The following is a 21,263-nucleotide window of genomic DNA, read 5'->3' as shown; positions in this document are numbered from 1 at the left end:
AAGGTGGGAAGCAAATGGAAATAAAAAGAGACCCCAAATGCTTTTATGAATCCCTCTTAAAACCCTGAATGAGTGATAATCAAAAGGGAAGCATGCCCTACAGGCCCTATTGATAGGGGAGGAGGGGGAGATGGTAAATAAAGATATTTCCAGAAAGGCAAGTTAGAAGTGTTTCTACAACTACCTGAGAAAATCCTCTGTGTATAGGGTAGGCATCTGGGACCTGGGTGAAAAAGAACAGACTATTTCCAATTGCCCAAAGGCATCCTGCCCCCTCACTGGAGGATGATAGTGCCATTGCAGGGGCAGCTAGGTGGCGCAGTGGATAGAGCACCAGCCCTGAAGACAGGAGGACCTGAGTTCAAATCCGGCCTCAGACCAAACACTTGACACTAGCTGTGTGAGCCTGGATAAGTCACTTAACCCCAATTGCCTAAGGAAGAAAAAAAAAGTGCCATTGCCCTGGAGCATACAGCAGCTTAGCAATGGAGAAGAATAACCCTACCTTTCAACCTCAACATCCACTTGGGACAGTAGTGAGTCACAGGGATTATCCCCCTCTCCAAGGTCTGTATAAAGGGGAAAGGGTTTCTCTGTAGACTCAAGTGTGAGTTCTTTCTGTGTTCTTTATTGTGAAAGCAAAACCTGAGAGTTTATAAGGAGAGCTGGCCTTATTACTGGGAAAACACCAGTTATCAAAGTTACCAGTTTCTCCTTGGGCAATGGAAATCAAGCCAGATAAATGAAAGGTCTTCAAATTGTAGGCTCTTAGCGGAGGGAGCCCTTGATACAAAGGTCATCCATTCAGTCAGCAAACAACTATTAAGCACCTACTATGTGCTGGTTGCCAAGGATACAAAGATTGAAGACACAGGCTCTGCTCCCAAGGAATTTATACTGCCTGGCACGTAGTAGGTACTTAATAAATGTTTATTGACTAAATAATTGATTGAAATGAAGGAAAGGATTAGTATACAAATAAACCATGATATAACAGACAATGAGATAAGCTCAAAGGAGAGTACCAGGCAAAATACTATGAAGAATTCAGAGAAGTCTTTGTGGGGGGAGGGCAGGCTTGGAGAGAAAGCCGTAGTGGGACTCTGGTCTACAAGAGGACTCTGAGATCCATGTTGGGTGGGGAAGGAGGAAGTCAAAAGGGAGACGAGAGGAGAAGAAATGGTGATGAAGGAACACTGATGACCAACTTGTCAGTTTTACTCAGCCCAGACTTGCCTCAGCCACGGAGGATAGACTCATCCCTAGCCTTTCTGGTGATCAAAATGCACATTGTGTTCTTTAAACAAGGATTGACTCACTGTTTACTATGCTCACAATGTTCTGGAGGCTGAAAAAAGAAGAAGAAAACATATTCTCTGACCTCAAGGAGCCTATCTGCTTTTTAGAATCAACCATGATTGGAAACAATAATACCTACAATTCAGGTGTGATATGAGGCATTGCCCCCACCCTCCACCCAAGAAGGCAGGGATGAGGAGAAAATAAATTATTGGCTTCTGATCATTACATCACTGCCTTAAGGGACCAGATACGGGACCCTCCACACTCATCTCTATCTACAACTCTAGGTAAATGTAAGCTTCTGATGGGCAGAAATTATTCAGTTTTTGTCTTTAGGTCTCCAGTGCCGAGCAGAAGGCTTTGCATATTTAATAAATGCTTGTTGAATTGTGCTGGTAGATTTTAGGTCACGCCACTTCCTGCCCATGCAACACTTAACCTCTAAGCCTCAGTTTACTCATCTGTAAAATGAAGGATTGGATTCTAAATCTATAATGCAATGATCAATTAAAGCATGGATCTTTTGAAGCATTGAGGAAATATTGTTATTTATCTTTCAACCGTATCTTTTAATCACCGATCATATCTGAAGACAACAATTGTGACTTATCATCCATTCAGCCCTCAAAGGGCCAATACTCAGCACATGACTGGAAATTAGTTGATGGAATCTTAGAATTATGAACCACGTCTGGTGACTGCCCTGGACCCTGTGCCCCTCCTTCCAGTCCTACTACGACAAGTGGCTATCCATCTACCTATCTGAGACTGACTTAGTGATTCAACAAATACATATTGAATCTGCCCTCATCCCTTGACCTTCAAAAGCACACATCTTGCAGCCCTACAAACACACAAAAGCACACACACACACTTGCATGCGTGAAGAAAAGTTTCAATTGACCCTGCTATGTCTCCAACATATGACATTTACCCAGTATCTCAATTTTCTTATCATGCCCTAACCCTATCAAATTTATCTCATATCCCCACTATTTCAAGAGAATTCTGAGATCACCAAGACTCTTATTTGCCAGATACATTGACTCTTCTCCAGCCTAATATGGACCAAAGAGAGGAGTGGGTGATGTCAAAGGAGCCCAAGCCCAGGGATTCCATGCCAATGAAGAAGGCCATTTGTCAACAATCAGACAGCAGGTAAGCCAGGGCCTTCTACAGGGACCTGGCAACACACTGTCAAGTCCAAGGGACTTGACACTGAGTATCTCACTCTCCTTCCCTCCCCACCCCCAAGCCCTGCTGGTGCCCCATCGATGAACAAGACTACCACTTCTAACATTGCCACTTCTTCCAGCTGGACTACTGAAAGATAAGCAATGCTGTTGCTTGGATTTCTCACTTTGTTGTTGGCTCACTTACAAGAGCTGAAGCTGTGGCTACTTAAAAGCTAACTCAACTGGGCAGTGAAGGGGAGAAATGAACCCAAATGGTTTGTCACTGTGGAGACTGAATGATGTAGACAGAAGAGCAATGGACAGGATGTTCATAAGACCCAAGTGTTCATCCTGGCTTTGCCACTAAGCATCTGTAAGACACTGGGTAAGTCACTGCTTGTCTCTGGGCCTCAGTTTCCTGACTTGATGATGAGGAAAATGAGGATTGCAACACCTGTTCTATACACCTCCTGTTATGAGCATTAAGTAAAAAAAAAAAAGATTGAGCGAGTGCTTTAGTAAAAAATAGTAAGCAATGTACAAATGTCAGGCATTATTAGACAAAACCAGCTGGTTCACTGGATTTTTCATTTTCCAAATGATAATTATGATAGATCGTGTTAATGCTATCTCCCCAAGGGCCAGTCCACAGAAAAATAGTGAAATTTGTCTTTGTAGCTCCAGTCTACCTTTACAGATCCTTCTACTATCATTTGGACTCTCTCCTACACTCACTGCATAAACCAGTTCTGGGTGTATCCTTGAATCTGAAAATGGAAACTTGTATGCAGTCAACACAATATTTTCCCTCACCTACCTGCTGATGTACCCCAGAATTTTACTGCTCTATTAAGGCATTAACCCCCTCCTAAAACATAAATTTTGCCCAGGAAAAATGACAATCTATTCTTATAAACCATTAACATCTTAATATGAAATATACAGATGGTGTTCCAAAATAGGGTGTTCCAAAACTATACTAGGATGTTTGGGACACTATTTTGTATATATGGAGAAGTATATATGCTTATATTCATATTATATAAATATATATATAACATATATGTCTTCTTAATACGAATTAGACGTACACATATGTAGGAATCACTTCTGTATCTTAGTACGAAGCGTGTGTGTGTATGATATAAGTTCCTTTAGTCAGAAACTATTCTATTCTTGTCTTTGTATTTCTGGAGCCTAACATAGTGCCTACCATATTAAACACTTGTTGATAATTTGGTTAATATACACACATCATACATAAGAGATCTAGCAGAAAGAAGAGGGTAGAGAGCTAATCTGGGCAGCAGCAGGACATGGACAAGTACCAGGTCTTCCCCATTCTAGCTGTGTGACCCTGAGAAACTTAGCTAACCTCTCAGTGCCCCCAGATGATGTTGTGGGATAAGTCGAAGAATAGTTGCTGATCTGAACTGGTAAAGGGTGCTTTCTCAACAAGAGCCCTCCAAATAGTTAAAATCATAGGTCTGGAACAAAACCATACACATATACATATGTGTATGCATATGTATATATGCATGTATATATACAGGTACATATATACATATATATATGTATCCATATACACATACATACGTGTATACTTCCATCCTTCAAGAATCTGACCGTTTGTTGGTATGGGTAGTCTTTCCAGCAAAGCAGATCACAATCCTATAACCTTGTAGAATGTCTTTGAAAGCTGCTAAGGCTGGAAATCCTATTGCCCTGTGTCCAGCTCTGCGGTAAGTCTCCCTAAATTTTGTTAGGTTGTCCCTTGAGTTGCTGATGATACAGAGCCTATTACCAGTCCATACTTGAAACATTTCAGCTTGATGGGACCTACCAGGACTTGTGCTCTGCTGAGAGCCTTTTGGATCCCAGGGTCACCACCCAGCCACAGCATGGCATCAGAAGAGAACGTTAGTGCAGGAGGAAAAGGCACTTGTGTAAATATGTAAATATAAAATGTGATATGATGCCATAATATAATAAGATATGATATATGGTACAATACGACATGACACAATATGATATGATAGAATAATAATATCTAGCATTTATATAGGACCTACTATGTGCCAGGCAGTGTGCTAAGCATTTTATAAATATTATCTCATTTGATTCTCATAAAAACCCTAGGAGGTAGGTGCTATTTACAGATGAGGAAACTGAGGCAAATAGAGGTTAAGTGACTTGTCTAGGGTCAGACAGCTAGTAAATGCCTAAGGCTGGATTTGAACTCAGGTCTTCCTGACTTCTAGGCCTTCCTGGTGCTCTATCCACTATACCACCTACTTGCATGATACGATTATAATATGAGATAATATGATATGATATGATATGATATAATATAATATAAGGTGTGATGTGATGTGATATGATATAATATAACATGTTGTTGAATTGTTTCAGTTGGGTCTGACTTTTTGTGAACCCATTTGGGGTTTTCTTGGAAGAAATAGTGATTTGCCATTTCCTTCTCCAGACCATTTTACAGATAAGGAAACTGAGGTAAACAGGTATAAGTGACTTGCCCAGGATCATACAGCTAGGAAGTATCTGAGGCCAGATTTGAACTCAGGAAGATGAGTCTTCCTGATTCCAAACCCAATGTTCTATCCTGTGCGCCACCTAGCTGCCCTATAATATAACATAATATAATATAGCATCACATAATATAATATCTTCACATACATACACGCTCACTTTATTGGTGTGAATATTCCCTCCACCGACGTGGACTGTAGCTCCTTCTTGCCTGGGTAGATAGTTTATTTCCATTACTGGAAAAACTTTATCACTTGGTGAACAACCTCTTGGTGATGAGATATATATATGAGATATATATATATATATATATATATATATATATATATATATATATATATCTCAATGTGGAAAGCAACATTCCAAGCAAGAAGTACCAGATCATACAGCTGCTGGGGAGGAATGAGGAGAGAAAGGGCAGCAACTTTGCGAGCAGAGTCAGGTTTCAGGGTAGGGGCAATATAGCTCTATGAGGAGATGATAATGCTAAGAAGGAGCCCAATGAGAGGTAGAGAGAGAGCAAAGAGACTGAGCAGAAAGGGTATGGTAAGTGAGGTGTGGTGGTGGACTCCAGCTCATCTGTTACCTTGTCCAGGAACCACTCTGGTCGGTTGCCCAGCCCGTCTAGCCGCATCCGCATCTTTGTGAATGGGGCAATGTCATCGATCTCCATAACGAAAGTGTCATTCTGTCCTCGTTCAAACCTGTGCACATGGGGAGAATAATAATCAGACAATATTTCTAGATGCTTTCTAATTACACAACCATTTCTACACATTAGTACATTTGATCCTCACAGAAACTCTGCTGTAGGCAATGCATATATTCTTATCCCCATTTTACAGATGAGGAATTTGAAGTTCCTAGACTGGATTGTGGTGACAGCAACTCACAAAGACCGTCCAAGAAGTATGAGTAGGAAGGTTTTAATCTGTCAGTGGATAGAATAACTTTACCAATGAAGCCACAGATCTTTTTGAATTCTTATTTTACTTCCCATATGTTTGTATTTTCTCACCTTCTTTCTTTCTAAGAGGCAAGAGACCACAAAGAGCAGTACAGTGTAGTGAGGCCAAGTGCTGCTCACTAATCCCCCATCACTAGATGGGGCTTCATATGGATTAAGGTGAATATTGTCTGCCTTGATAGTTTCCACAAACTAATTACCCACTCAAAAAATATAAGATCATAAAGCTTTGTTTGTAGAAGGTGTCCTGGAAATTTTTAGTCTTCATTTGCCTTCAAACACACACACACACACACACACACACACACACACACACACACACCCCTCTAGCAAAGAGAAGGGGGAGGAAAATCTATTTTTTAAAGAGGAGCAGTTTAAATTTTACTCTAACTCATCATTACTTCATGAAATTCATTTAAGTCCCAGCTCACTTTGCCCCTTCATGGAACAGAATACTCCCTTGTCATGTGGGTGACTCCTTGCCACCTTGTTTCATTTCTTTTGCACATTAGTCACATCCTTCTTTTGTGGCTGCAGGAGAATTGACTCCACCCCTCACTTCCAACCTCTCAGTTTTCTCTTGGGCTCTGAGAATGCAGGGGTGGGTTTAGCTAAGTTCTTCTGTCAGCCTTGGGTGGGGAGGCTTTATTCACTGCACCTGAAGGATTTGGTTCTCTAACCACTGGAGAAGAACCTCTGCTTGCTAATACTCCTCCTAAGAAGGGGAGCTTTGGGGCAGTGATAGAGCAAGACTGAGTTGCCCAAGGAGTTTGTATTCAATAACCCCAAGTTTCTATTTGTTCCTTTGCATGGCCCCTCTCAACTGCCAGTATCCTTTCCCTCTGGCCTCCTTCCCCTCCTCCCACTCTCAGGAAAGGCCTTAAAATGCTGAACCAGTGACTGCCCAATCCCAGAGCAGCTTTCCTTTGGTGGTGGACATTTATTTCACTGAAGAGCAAAGTTTTAAGATAGAGAGATGAAGACAAGACAGTGGAACTTCCAGTTCAGCCAAGAACATGGCTGGAAAAAACTTAGGGTGCTGAAACTTCCTGGTTAACTGAAACTGGGTAACCATTTAAGGTAGTGGCTGATTCCACCTATAGCCCAGCCTAGCTCTAGCACTACCCTGGTGTACCTGGGGTGGAACAGATGGTATGACTGCATTGAAATACTATGGAATAGAGTGAAAAAAGGTCAGACTCACACCCTACCCCCACCCCAGAAGCCCAGTATGTTCCAAGCTGGGAGTTTCTTTTACCCTGTACTCAAAGAGATTATAGTCTAGATGGGGAGATGAACTATACCAATATGAAAAATGAAGGTCAGTACAAGGCAGCATAGGATTAGAACCAAATGAATGTTATTATCAGTGCCATAGGATCTCAGAGGTGGAAGAGGTCCTTCTGGGATAGCTTCATGAAGGAGGTGAGACTTTGAGCTGCTCCTTGAAAAGAAGTTAAGATATGGCTAAGGGTAGCTGCCCTTTCCTGACACATCCCACCTCAACTCCCACCCCTGCTGGTATGGAAATGTTATTTTGCCCAATAGAATGTAAGATCCTTGAGGGCAGAGACTGTTCCATTTTTATCTTTGTGTCCCCAGCACTTAGTGTGGTACCTGACACGTGGTAAGTACTTTATAAGTGCTTGGTGATTGAGCAATTGATTAATGGACATTCCAAACAAGGTCAATAGCATGAAGAAAGATGTAGAATCAGTACTGGACAGGTATTTGGAGAGGAATAGGAAAGTGACCCATTTGACTGGAGTCAAGGATGTGTAGAAAGAAGCAGTAGATGACAAGATAAGAGCAGAGGTAGGACGGGACCAATTGCAGAATACCAGTGGCTAGTGCCTCTACATACCGTGCTTTCTTTTTATCCAATTGCACTTCTTCCGTGCTCCCATTGACTCCATAAAGTGTCATAAAAATGTTGGAATCAGTGCCACCTCCAACGATATCACCTGTCCAGACGGTCATTTCATACATGATCTGCCAAAAGAGCAAAGGTTAGTTTAAGGTTCTTTCATAGAATCACATGAACAGTTTGAGGGGTGTAAGGGACCTCAGCAGCCATTTAGTTCAACCCGAACCCCAAACCAATCTCCATGGTAACACGTCCAACAAGTGTTCATCCAACCTATACTTGAAGATCTCCATGGAGAAGGAACTCATCATCTCCAACATAGCCCATTCCATTTTTGGATAGCTCTAAGTTTTAGGAAGATTTCCTGTTATCAGACCTAGATTTTCCTCTTTGCAACTTCTTCCCATTCTTTCCTCTGCTCAAAAGAGTCCCAGGGTATATTCTCTCTCCTATGTGGTCTTAAGTGTTTTTCATCTGTATATATCTTGTCTCCCCAGCTCAATTTTGAGCTTCTAGAAGCTCCACTTCCAGGAGCCAAGATGGTGGAATAAGAAGTAATTCACTCTTACCCTCCTTTATTGACCTTTGAAAACCCAGAAAATGTTGACCCAGGAAAAAACCTGAGACAGCAAAAAGACAGAGCACTGCAGTCTTGTAGCCAAGGAAGTTTGGGGGATTTAAAGGAAAGACCCCTTTCACTCTGGGGAAGGGGAAACAGTACAGGAATGGGAGGCGTCCCAGCAAGCCAGCAGCAAGACCCATCTCAGCATACCAGGGAGAGATCCTGAGACGCAGGTTGGTGGAGCAGGCAAATACCAACACCAGGACCCTTCCACCCCTCAGAGCCTCAATACTGGCAGGGGAACCAGTAGACACCAGCTTGGAAAATCACCATAGGCCATGGTACTCTCCAGCAGCCAAATCACCCAGTGCCTCAACACAACTCTGGGAAGCACAACTCCAGGCTGATAGACATCCGTCAGCAGCAAAACATCCCTGTGCAAGGCCCAGGTGAGCAAGAAAAGAAGCTTGGGTAAGTGCTCCCTTCGCTCTAGGAGAGCTCGACTTTTTTTTTTTAAAGTTAAGAAATAGGCAAACACCATGCACTAAAAGCAGAAACAGATAATGACCATAGATTCTTATTATGAGGAAAGGAAAGATCAAGGCACAAATTCAGAAGAAGACAACACTGTCAACATACCCACATTTGAAACCTCAAAAGGGAATATGAACTGGTCTCAAGCCCCAAAAGCCTTCTTGGAAGAGCTCAAGAAGGATTTTAAAAGTCAAATAAGAAAGTAGACAAAAAATTGGGAAAAGAAATGAGAGGTATGTGAGAGAGAGTCAATAGCTTGGAAAACGAAGGACAAAAATTAATTGTAGAAAACAAGTCCTTAAGAAGAGCTTCTGGAGGGCAGGGACCTAGTCTCTTCCTCTGGCTAGCACAGTGCACAATTCCTATTGTGCTTTGTTTTTTGCAACACATGTACTCCAGAAAAATTACATGAATCAATTTTTTATAAATTGAATTCCGTTTTGAATCCAGGGAGTTTGCTATCCATTCATTTATTCCACAAATAACCAATAGACATTTAGTGAACACATACTATGTATGAGGTCCTGTGTGAGGTGGGGACTAGTTAGTTTGTCTATTTGTATCTTCACCACCTAGAAGAGACTCTGCCACATAGTAGACATTCTCTAAATAGTTATTAAAGTGAATTAAACTCATTAATGTATTTTTTTGTAAAGTGAAGAATTTTACTGGACTATATGAGATTTGCTTAAAACAGGCACATTGACAATACTGTGGGCTCACTGAGCCACTGCCTGGTTAATGGTAGGGATGTCCCCAAGAGCAAATGCAGGCAGATTCACTCTCTATGATAGCCTTATTTGGGGATATCTTGGTCACAAAAGTGTCAATCCCAGAAGTATTACTATAGCCATTATTACCAAAAAAATGCCTGTATTGAGGTTTGCAAAGCACTATACAAATGTTATTTCATTTGATCCTAATAATAACCCTAGAAAGTAAGTGCTTATTATTATTAGCATTTTATAGATGAGGAAACTGAGTCTGAGCGCAGTTAAGGGACTTGCCCATGGCCATACAGCTAGTAAGTGTCTAAGGCCAGATTTGAAGTCAGGTCTTCCTGACTCCAGGCACAGCACTATATCCACTGTGCCATCTTGGTGCCTAAGACACAAATGACTCTTTTGTAGCAGCTATCTACCAATCACCAGGTCATTCTTTTCTCAAGAAGGTCAGTACCTGAAGGCTCTCATCTTCCTTTCCACTTCAGCTCCTGACCTCTTCTGTCTAGAAACACTCTCATCTCCCCCATCCTGATAAAAAAATCCTCACTGGACCCCAGCATCCCCTCAATCTATCATCTCATACTCCTCTTCCACATCTCTACCAAACTGGAAAAAGCTATCTACACTCATCGCTTCCATTTCTTCTACTCTTACTCTTCTCAGTCCTTTGTAAGCTGGTGTTCAATCTCTCCCCTCTCTCCCAAGTTACCAGGGATCTCTTAATTACCAAATACCTATTCTCAGTCTTCATTCTTATTGACTTCTCTGTTATGTTAAATAGTGTTTTCTCTCCCACCATCTCACATCCTCACTCCTCTCTGAGTTTTGGTCAAACTGTTCTCCCTTAGTTCCCCTTTGCTAGATCATAACCTACATCCTGTCTCCTAGCTAGGGGATATCCCTCTAGGCTCTCTCTTGGGCCCTCCTCTTTTCACTCTTTCTTCTGGTGATATTATGGGTTCAATTATCACCTCTATGCATACGGCTCGCTGATTTGAGTTTCTGTTTTGAGCTCCAGTCCTGCATGGCCAACTGACTATTGGACATTTCCAACTGGCTGCCCCTTAGGCATCTCAAACTCAACATGTCCAAAACAAAAGTTATTCTTCATCCTCCTCCCCTACCCACCCAGTCACTTTCTAACTTTCCTGTTTCATGTGAAAGTATTGCCATCTGTCAGGTTTCATCCTCGACTCTGGACTCTTCCTTGTTCTCCATATCCAATCAGTCACTAAGTCTTGTCAATTCTACCTCCATGATACCTCTCTTGTCTATTCCCTTCTCTCTACTCATACAGACACCAACCCCAGTGGCAGTCATCATCACCACTCTCCTGGACACTAGCAATAACCTTCTAATTAGTCTCCCTCCTTCAATTCTCTCCCCTCTTCAGTTCATCCTACACATAGCTGTCAAATTGATATTCCTAAAGCAGGGGTGGGGAACCTGTTGCTTTGGGGCCAAGTGGCCTCGAGGCTCCAAGTTCCCCCCTCCTGTCTTAAAGTATATGTCTGACCATGTTATACCACTATACAAGGAGCTCCTGTGGCTAATAATAATAATAATAATACAAATTCCCAACTTACCTTCCCAGACTTATTACATATAACTCTCCTTCACATACTGTATAGTCCAAAAAAACTGGCCTGCTTACTGTTCTTCATGCACAACATGCCATCTCCCGTCTATGTGCCTTTGGATTGGCTGTATCCAATGCCTGGAATGCCCTTTTTCCTTAGTTCTTCCTCTTAGAACCTCTAGCTTCCTTCAAGACACAAATCAAGTGCTGCATGAGGCCTATTCTGTTCCACCCAGTTGCTAGGGCTCTCTCCTCAGAGTACTTGTGTATATTTTGTATTTACTTGTGTGTACATGTATAGGTTTTTTTCCATTAAACTGTAAGCTCCTCAGAATGAGCCAAGATAGCAGAGTTGAGGCAACAACCCAACTGAATTCTCCCAACATGCCCCTCCAAACAACTTTAAAATTATACCTCAAATCAAATTTTGGAGCAGGAGAGCCAAAAGATGTCAGGGTGAGACATTTTTCCAGTCTAAGATAACTTAGGAGGTTTTCAGGAGAGTTCTGTGACACTTGGGTTGGAAGCTGGCCTACAGTGCCTGAAATGGCAGCAACAGTAGTCGGCCTTGGAGATGGCCATGATAGCGGTAGCAGCAGCAGCTTCAGAAGCTCTCAGCCCAGAAGCCATAAAGGGGTCAGTCAACTGGTAGAAAGAGATTACAGGGGGACTCTTTGCTGGGACTGGGTACAGGACTGAGTGCTGTATTCCCCATACACAGTTCTGGGTTGCAATTCCCGGACAGAGAAAAGCACTTGTGGTCAGTCACAAAGGAGTAGGGACCTGGTTAACTTTCCAAGGCAGAGAGGATCATTAGCACTTGTGGCTACAAAAAAGGAACCTGACCATAAAAAGCTACTGTGGTGGCAGGGAAGACCAAGAAACAAACTCAGAAGGTTGGTATGTGAATGTGAATGGGATGAGCTCGCTCATAAAACGGGAGTAGATAGCAGAATGGATTAGAAACCAGAATCCAACAATATGTTGTTTATAAGAGATACTCTTGAAACAGAAAGACAAGCACAGAGTTAAAACAAAATATTGAATAGAATTTATTATGCTTCAGCTGAAGTGAAAAGGGCAGGGGTAATAATCAGATCCCAGACAAAGCAAAAGAAAAAATAAACCTAAGTCAAAAAAATAAACAGGGAAACTACATTTTGCTAAAAGACAATGACATAGACAATGAAGTAATATAAAAAAAATTTTACAGCAAGTTTCTGTGATAAAGGCCTCATTTCTCAAATATATAGAGAATTGAGTCAAATCTGTAAAAATAGCAGCCATTCCCTAATTGATAAATGATCAAAGGATATAAACAGGAAGTTTTCAGAAGAAATCAAAGCTATCTAAAGTCATATGAGAAATGTTCTAAATCACTAGTGATTAGAGAAATGCAATTTAAAACAACTCAAATCTTTCTGAAATGACCAACAGAGGGGATGTACACTAATAAGCTGTTAGTGGAATTTTTGAACTGGTGCGATCATTCTAGAGAAGAATTTGGAACTATGCCCAAAGGGTTATGAGTATGACCCTTTGACCGAACAATACCATTACTAGATCTGTATACCAAAGAGATCAAAGAAAAAGGAAATGAGATTTTTAAAAAGGGGAAAGAACCTACATGTACAAAAATATTTATGACAGCTCCTTTTGTGGTGGCAAATAATAGGAAATTGAGGGGATGGATGCTCATCAATTGGGGAATGTCTGAAGAAGTTTTGGAATATGATTGTGATGGAGTACTACTGTGCTATAAGAAATTATAAGGAGGGTGGTTTCAGAAAAACCAGGGGAAGACCTATATGAACTGATGCAAACTTGAAGTGAGAAGAATCAGGAGAACATTATGCTTAGTAACAGCAACGTTGTAACAATGATCAACTGTGAATGACTTGGCTAGTTTGATCAATACAAAGATCCAAGACAGTTCCAAAGGACTCATGATGAAAGAATGCAATCTACCTCCGGAGAGAGAACTGATGAACTCTGAGTGCAAACTGAAGTATAATTTTCTTGCTTTCTTTATTTTTCTTGTTTTTTCCCCATGATGTGGCTAATATGGAAGTGATTTGCATGATTTTACATGTATAATTGATATATCACTTGTCTTCTCAGTGGGTGGGGGAGGGGAGGGAAGGAGGGAGAGAATTTGGAATTCAAAATTTAAAAAGAAAAGTATGTTAAACATAAATAATTTTAAAAAATTTAAAAAGAAAAATGTAAGCTCTTTGAGGGACTATTCATTTTTGCCATTGTATCTATCCCCAGCACAGTGCCTGGAACATAGTAAGTACTTAATAAATGCTTGTACAATTAAAATTAATTGGCACAGATCTTGCCCTCCACACTAGTGTGCACATGGGAAACACTTGGTATTTCTTTTGGCAGAGAGACTATCAGATATGAATAATACTATTACTACTTGTAGCTCAATACATACAGCACTTTAATGTCTACGAAGTGCTTATATACGTTATCTCATTTCTTCACAATATCCCTGTGAAGCAGGCACTATTATCGCCCCCAATTTTGGGATGAAGAAACAGAGACTTAGAGAGATTAAGAGACATGTCCACAGCCACACGGCTAGTGAGTAGTGTCTGAGGCATGATTTGAACTCAGATCTTCCTGATGTCAAGCTGAACATAACCTTGGATATGTTACTTAAATTCTCCGTCCCTCAGTTTCCTCATCTGTAAAATAAAAGGGTTGGATAAGATGGCTTGTAAAGTTCTTCCAGCTTTAAGCCTATGACTCTATGAGTCCATGAGCACTTATATGTTTGACTTTGTTGGAGAACAAGATGCGTATTGCCTATGTATCTTCCAGATAATTAAAGTTTATCCTTTTAAGTACTGAATTTTTAAAGCTAATTGTTTTAATGAAAATCTTTCAAAAATACCTTACACATTTCCACACCTTATTAAGCATAGCGCACTGAACCAAACCTAAACTTTTCTTGGTGACTAAAATCATTCGCCACAAACATCAGTGCTGCATTTTAGTGCCCTTGGAACCAATTAGGGTATGTACGAAAATGTGTCTGTCTACAGACTAAATTCTGTGCCTTCATTGTCTGTTCTTCCGTCTCCTCCCTTGATCTCAGACTGTGACTTCCTATTGACATCCCAGTGCCTCTGGGAGCCTCTAACTCATCTTTAAGCTTGCTTCTATCCTAACCAATCTTGTTAAATCTGTAGCCTTATTTTACACACATCATTAAGTCTATAAGGTTCTGGGTGGGCACCTGAGAGGTTGACTTCAGCATAGTACAGGAGGTTTGCAACAATCTGCTCTTATCATAGCTGAGAAGTCGTTTTAGTTGTTTTTAATTTCTTTGCTTCTAGCTATGTTGTAAATGATATCAGAAGGTAGCCTAGTATACTAGGTAGAAGGCGTGGGTTCTAGTACTGGCTATGCTGCTAATTTCCTGGGTGACTACATCAATCACTTCTTCTCTCTGGGCCTCACTTTCCTTGTCTATAAAATACAAGGAATGGAGCAGATGATTTCTAGGGCCTCTTCTAGCTCTGAATTCTATGCTTCTAAGTCCAACTTCCAACGAAGCAGGGTTATTATTGCTTAATATAAAGAGTTAAAATATAAGTACAATCGAGGGCTGGGTTGCCCAGTCAGGCTAATACACATCACAGGAATTTAGAAAAGCAGAGAGAAAAGACTGGGCCGTTCAAAGCACTTAGTACAGGGCCTAGCACATGGTAGCCACTATAAAAATTCTCATTTCCTTCCCTATTCAGGGAAGGCTTAAGTTGGGTCTTTAAGGCCAGGATGGACCTTTACAGTAAAGCAGAAAGGAGGAATAAGGCCATTTCTCTTATAGAAGGTAATCTAATCAGACTCACAGGTGACCCACTATTTTGTCTGCCATGTAAACAGATGGCATTTAAACAAACAAGGAAACAGGGGTAGCTAGGTGGCGCAGTGGATAGAACACCAGCCCTGGATTCAGGACGACCTGAATTCAAAGTGACCTCATACACATAACACTTACTAGCTGTGTGACTCTGGGCAAGTCACTTAACCCCATTGCCTAGCAAAACAAAACAAAACAAAACAAAAAAGAAACAAACAAGGAAACATAAGAAATCCAAAAGGGTGATTCATTATCTCTTGGGAGAACCAGTTGTGAGATGTGAACAAAATGGGGTTCTGACCTTCTGAGCTCTTAGCGGCCCTGAATTCTTTCTTCTCTCTCCCTGGGTGGAACTCAATTTATGCAAAGATGTGTTCCTGAGAACCTGTATCCAAACTGAGTGCCTTTCATTCAAACTAAATTCCTGGGAAGATGGCTACTGAAAACCAGATGATTATTTCGTCCAGGGAAGAACTCTGGTGTGAATCCAGATATTCACACACCAGACTTCCTTTTACTGAGTTACACCTATACTGTGTCTGTCTATGCATGTGTACACACCCATGCCAGTAATGATTATTCTGTGAAGGGAAGAACCCTGGTGTGAATCCAGATGTTCACACTAGACTTGCTTACACTGAGTTATACTTCTAGTGTGTGTAGGCACACACACATAACACACATGCTTGCAAACGCGTACAAGTCAGTAACTCAGCATCAGGGCAGGACAGAAATGAACAATGCAAGTTTTGGCTGTGTCTGTCATGCTGCAGAGGAGAGTTTCCCATCCCAGCAGACAGAAGGTTTTGAGCTGTACAAAGGCTTGGATTGAACCACCTGCCCAGGCCCATGTGCTGGTACTCCTGCCTACGAACATTTCCTTTAGGAACCTCTTTTTTTGAGGGCCCAAATAACTCAATCCTTTCATTTGAATCTGGTGGGACATAAACAGGAAGGTCTTGGCTCTGACAATAACTTCACTCTTCCTACTTTCCAGAGACTTTTTTTGGGCCAAAACCATGTAGGCCTGATGGGGAGTAGGGAGCAGGGTTAGACCCCCCATCTATAGAACCACTTGAATGCCAAATTTGACTTTCAGGGCCCTTGACAACCTAGCTCTGATCTACCTGTCCAGTCTTAGCTTATTCTACTTCCCTTCGCAAATTATATATTGTCCAACTGTATTCTCTGTCCCCATCCTACTCTCCCCCCAACTCTCAGCTTTTGCTCATTCTGTAACCTCCCCCCCTCACTTACTATAATGGTCTCAATGTCTTCCCCTTCTCTGTGGTTGAAGGACCTTCCCTTCAAAGGCCAAATCAGATGCTAACTCCTTCCCTTCCATGGCCCCCCTTTCCCCTTCAAGTGGAAACTATTTCTTTCTCCTCATATTTCTCATAACAATTTGCCTATTCTTTGTACTTGAATCATTTTGGAGTACTTTTTCTTACTGCCATTAGATTATGAGCTCCTCTAGAACAAGTTCTGGGTCCTACAGATCTTTTCGTGCCTAGGGCCTGGTATGATGCCTTGCACACAACATAGGCTCACAGGCCCATCAATCTGGGCCTGGAAGGGCCCTCACAAGCCACCTAGTCTGACCTCTCACTTAACACATAAAGAAAAGGAGCCCAGTGGGCTTAAGCTAATTGACTAAGGTCATGCAGGCAGTAGCAGCAGCAGAGTTGGGGGTTTGAACCTAGATCTTCCAAAGCCAATTTTTTATTTGTTTCTTTGTTTTTCTAGTTTACCACATCACCCCTTATAGGAGGTGCTAAATAATGTTCATTGAATGATAACACTGTTGTGCTTTCTGAGGATTTGTTCATGGCAAAGTGGATAAAATAGCCCTGCAGTGGGAATTGGGAGGGTTGAGCTCTGATTTTGACTCTACCACAAGCTTAAGTAAAGCCCAGTGGGCAAGTCAACTTAACCACAAATTCACAGTAGGTCAAAACAAGAAAGAACTTACTGATTTCATAGGAACTCATTGAACTCACATGCATAAAGCTGGAAGGAGACCACAGAGGTCATTTCATCCAACTCCTTCATTTTACACAAGAAGAAATTGGGAAGTGATTTGCCCAAAGTCACATAGATGGCAGGCTTCTATAACGGAATCATCCTTAGAGGTCACCCGGTTTAATAGACCCATTTTATAGGTGAGCAAATTGAGGCCCAAAGATGTGAAGGACCTCCCTACAATAAGCTGTGACAGCTGGTTAGTGACAAAGACAAGAATGTCACATCTTCTGGTTTCTAGTCCAGGGTTCTTTCCACTCCCCAATTCTATCTCTCATAGAACAATATTTATTGAGTACCTGGTATGTGCAAAGAGAACCAAACTCCGCAGAGTCCTGGAGTTTTTACTTTATACTGTGCTCCACAGGAAGGTACTGAAGGAGTTTAAGTGAGGAAATAATAGAGTGATAACATTTTAAAAATCAGCAAAATCATGAACCATTAAAGCTGGGCTTAGATAAATTGATCAATAAACAAGCATTTATCAATTTATTGTTATGCACCAGGCAATATGCTAAGTCCTGGGGAAATAAGACTGAAAGTGAAACCATCTATGTCCTCAAGGAACCTAGAGACCAACCCTCTCTATTTTATAAATGAGGACAGGGATGATGCTGGAGATCAAATAAATGACTTGCTCAGTGTCACACAATTCATTAGCTCCAGAGCCAGGACTGGCATCCAGGTCTATTAATTACAGCCTGGAACTCTTTCTGCAATATCACATTTCCTATGATCGAATAAACCTGTTTTCTTATCTGTCAATTTTGAATAATAATCTCTGCCACACCCACCTCACGAGATTTGCCTGAGTACCAAATGAGAATGTCTCACATGGCAGATTAAAAATGTAAAATATTCTACCAGGTGTAGTACTAATTAGGTGGGATCTAAGGGGGAAAGAGAGCTCTTGTCCTCTGTGTAGAGTGGGGATGAGAGAAGACCTAGGATTGGGTTGAAACACCAATTCTCTCTCCTAATTTAGGATTATATAAACAGATGTGTATATATTACACACGCACGCAACACACACACACACATATACTTTAGGGTTCATATAGTTCAACCCTCTCATTTTACAAATAAGGAAACTAAGGCCTGTTATCTACCTTATATTTTTACATACTATTATGAAAAACTTACTTGTCCTTCATAATACTTTTGAAAAGTAGGAAGACTAGCTAGTGTTATTACCATTTCCTACTTTGCAGGGTGGTTGTCAGGAAGGTGCTCAGCAAACATTAAAGTACTATTTTCAATTCAATTCAACAAGCATTGATTTAGCATCTAGTATGTGCCAGCACTAGGCCGAGTGATAGGAATACAAAAACAGTTTCTGTCTGCAAGTAGCTTTTGTTCATATAAATGAGTTAGCAATATTGTTACTTTTTCAAATCTCATTCTTCTAAATTTTTTAATGAAGTTCAGATAGAAATAGTCTAAGGACAATTTGTTGTCCTATTTTTCTTTTACATTTAGTGTTCTCTGACCTCCTGCACAAATGTATAAAATGATTGCTTTAAGATATTGAATCGAGCTTACTAGAAGCTTCTCTGGGACAATTCTAGTGGCAGATAGCACAGCAGGGGTACCTGTTGGTCTCTCTATTTTGAAAGTTTTTCATTTCATGCAGTTTGAAGATTATGATTATTTGGTACATCTAGTAGATCAATGTTACATCCATGCAGTTCTGGGCAACAGGCCTGTCTGAAATGGCGCTCTAGTTCCAGCACAGTTTATCTGTCGAATTCTCAAAGACATTTGGGTTTTATGTTTGTTGTACAGGGATTTGTCATCTACTAGTTTGTAAAGGCTAGTAAACTCCAAATATGCATATCTAGCTACCTTATCACTTATCACTAGATAGTCCATAGATGCTAAGTTTTTGCAAGCCATAGTGATACGTACACAGTTTCTAACATTTCATTGAATAATCTAAATGTATCAATAAATTTGAGTTCCTTAAGGATATCCTTTCTGTAATTTCTGGTGGCAATGACCTGATCCGAAACTGATATTAGAAACCTCTTTTTAAAAATTTTTTATGAAGAAATCCTCATGACATAGCTATTTGCTCAGTGTGTGTGTGTGTGTGTGTGTGTGTGTGTGTGTGTGTGTGTGTGTGTGTGTGTTTGTGAATATTTTGCTGGTTCAGTTCCTACAGATGTCCATGGAGCATCTTTTGACTTCACCCTTGGATCTTAACTATTTCATGGACTCTATATTCTGTACCTTCACACCAATATTCACAAACACAGCATCCAGGAGGTCAAAGACAGTGGAAGTCAGACCATCGCCGCGATCCTTGGCCAGCCAGTGATTACAGCGCAGAGTGTACATGCTCCCCTTGGTAGGCACAGCAACACACAACTCCTCTACCAGCCAACAGCTCTCTGGAGAGGCTCCATCGTGACCCAGCTGTGACAGAACAGATAAACAAACAGGAGGCAAACAGTGAAAAGAGGTGGTATGGTGCAACCATCCTAGAAAGCAATTTGAAATTACACTAAGAAAGTAAAATGTCCCTCCTCTTTGATCCAAAGATCTCCCAGTTAGGTATATATCCCCAAAGACATCAAAGACAGAAAGGTGCTACACACACACTGAAATGTCTATAGCAACAATTTTGTGGTAGCAAAGAATTGGAAACAAGAGTAGATGTTCATTGGTTGGAGAACATTTAAACAAATCGTGATACATAAATGGAATGGAATGTTACTGTGTTGTACAAAACAGTTCATATGAAGACTATAGAAAAAACATAGGAAGACTTCCATGAACTGATGCAAAGTGAAGTAAGCAGAACTAGGAAAAACAATGTACTATGTTGACATGATTATAAGTATAACAAAAATAGGGGGGAGAGGAAAAAGGGGGAAAACTGAATGCTTTATGATTATAATGACCAAGTTTGATCCCCCAAAAAGAAATATAAAAAATGCACCTCCCTCCCTTCTTTGAAAAAGTGGGGATTATGTGTATGGAAAATTGCTCACTAGTATCAAATTCAACTTATGTTGACTAGTCTTGCTGAAATACTTTTTTCATTTTTTTTTGTCTTTTTTCCCCCTTCATTACAAGGAAGAGTTTTCTGGAAAAGGGGGAAGGGAGAGAGATACATTTGGAAATTAAAGTGATGTAAAAACAAAAAGATAATCTTTTTTTCTTAAAGAAAAGTGTCATAAAGTGAGGAACAAGTGTCATAAAGCCACTGAACACAGTGGCAATTAAAAAAAAAGGCATGAGTTGAATCAACAAATTGTGTATAAAATAGGAGTCCCTAATATTATGGAACCATAGTATGGTTCTTCTACTTATTACCTGTGTGGTCTCAGGAAAGTTGCTTAACCTTTCTGGGTCCTATTCTCTCTGTAAAATGAAAGGTTGGATAAAAGGGTCTCTAATTTCCTTTCCAACTTCAAGTTTTATTTTCCTATGATTGATAGTGCTTCAAGGAACCTTAGAAATCATATGGTTCAACCCTTTCATTTTACAAAAAAAAAAAAAAACTATGAGTGTCAAAGATTATGTTATAGTGAGCAAGATCTGCCTAGGACAAAATCATGGAGGAAACTGTATCTGTTTTTAGCACACCAGCTTCTTCTTTCTGTGCCCGTTGCTCTTCTTCCTTTGAGGTCCCAAGCCCTGTACACCCCAGGCTCTCGTGCTGACCCAGGTATTCCCTATTAGGGAGGAAAGTGAATCTGCCAGTTTACTAACACACCACTGCGGATTTATTTATCATCTCAATCTTCTGTAAGATCTTAGAAATTATGTTTTTAAGAGGGGGATGAGGAGTGCCTCTGGGAGAAAGCAGTACTTGACCCAAAAAAATAAATTTATTGCAGCAGCATTTTAGACACCACGACATCAGACAGAAAGATATTTTCAGGTGTGTGTGGGCCTTTGCAGTATCACGTAAGTCATATCATAAGTTTTTTTGCCTATAAAATAATATCAATATTTATATGTCATTTTAATGTTTACAAAGATACATATATTATTATATATGTATATAGGTGTGATATGTATATATTTGTATGTGTATATATGCATATATTCTCATTTGATCCTCACAACAGTGGTTGTTGTTTGTCCCTGTT

At 40.6% G+C, this 21,263-nt stretch overlaps 1 protein-coding gene across 1 annotated transcript in view; it reads right to left on the bottom strand.

Moving 5' to 3' along the window:
* LOXHD1 (lipoxygenase homology PLAT domains 1) overlaps positions 1-21,263 on the bottom strand; it is a 280,858-nt gene that overhangs the window by 45,811 nt on the left and 213,784 nt on the right. Inside the window, 3 exon segments of the mRNA XM_078151940.1 lie at positions 5,611-5,728; positions 7,856-7,983; positions 19,393-19,578. Of these exon segments, the coding sequence (XP_078008066.1) occupies positions 5,611-5,728; positions 7,856-7,983; positions 19,393-19,578 (432 nt within the window).

The sequence above is a fragment of the Phascolarctos cinereus genome, unplaced genomic scaffold (assembly GCF_003287225.1).
Source record: "Phascolarctos cinereus isolate Bilbo 61053 unplaced genomic scaffold, phaCin_HiC Scaffold_4;HRSCAF=312, whole genome shotgun sequence".
NCBI lineage: Eukaryota > Metazoa > Chordata > Mammalia > Diprotodontia > Phascolarctidae > Phascolarctos > Phascolarctos cinereus.
The sequence above is the reverse complement of the archived record's forward strand: the minus strand, read 5'-3'. Positions and strand labels throughout refer to the sequence as shown.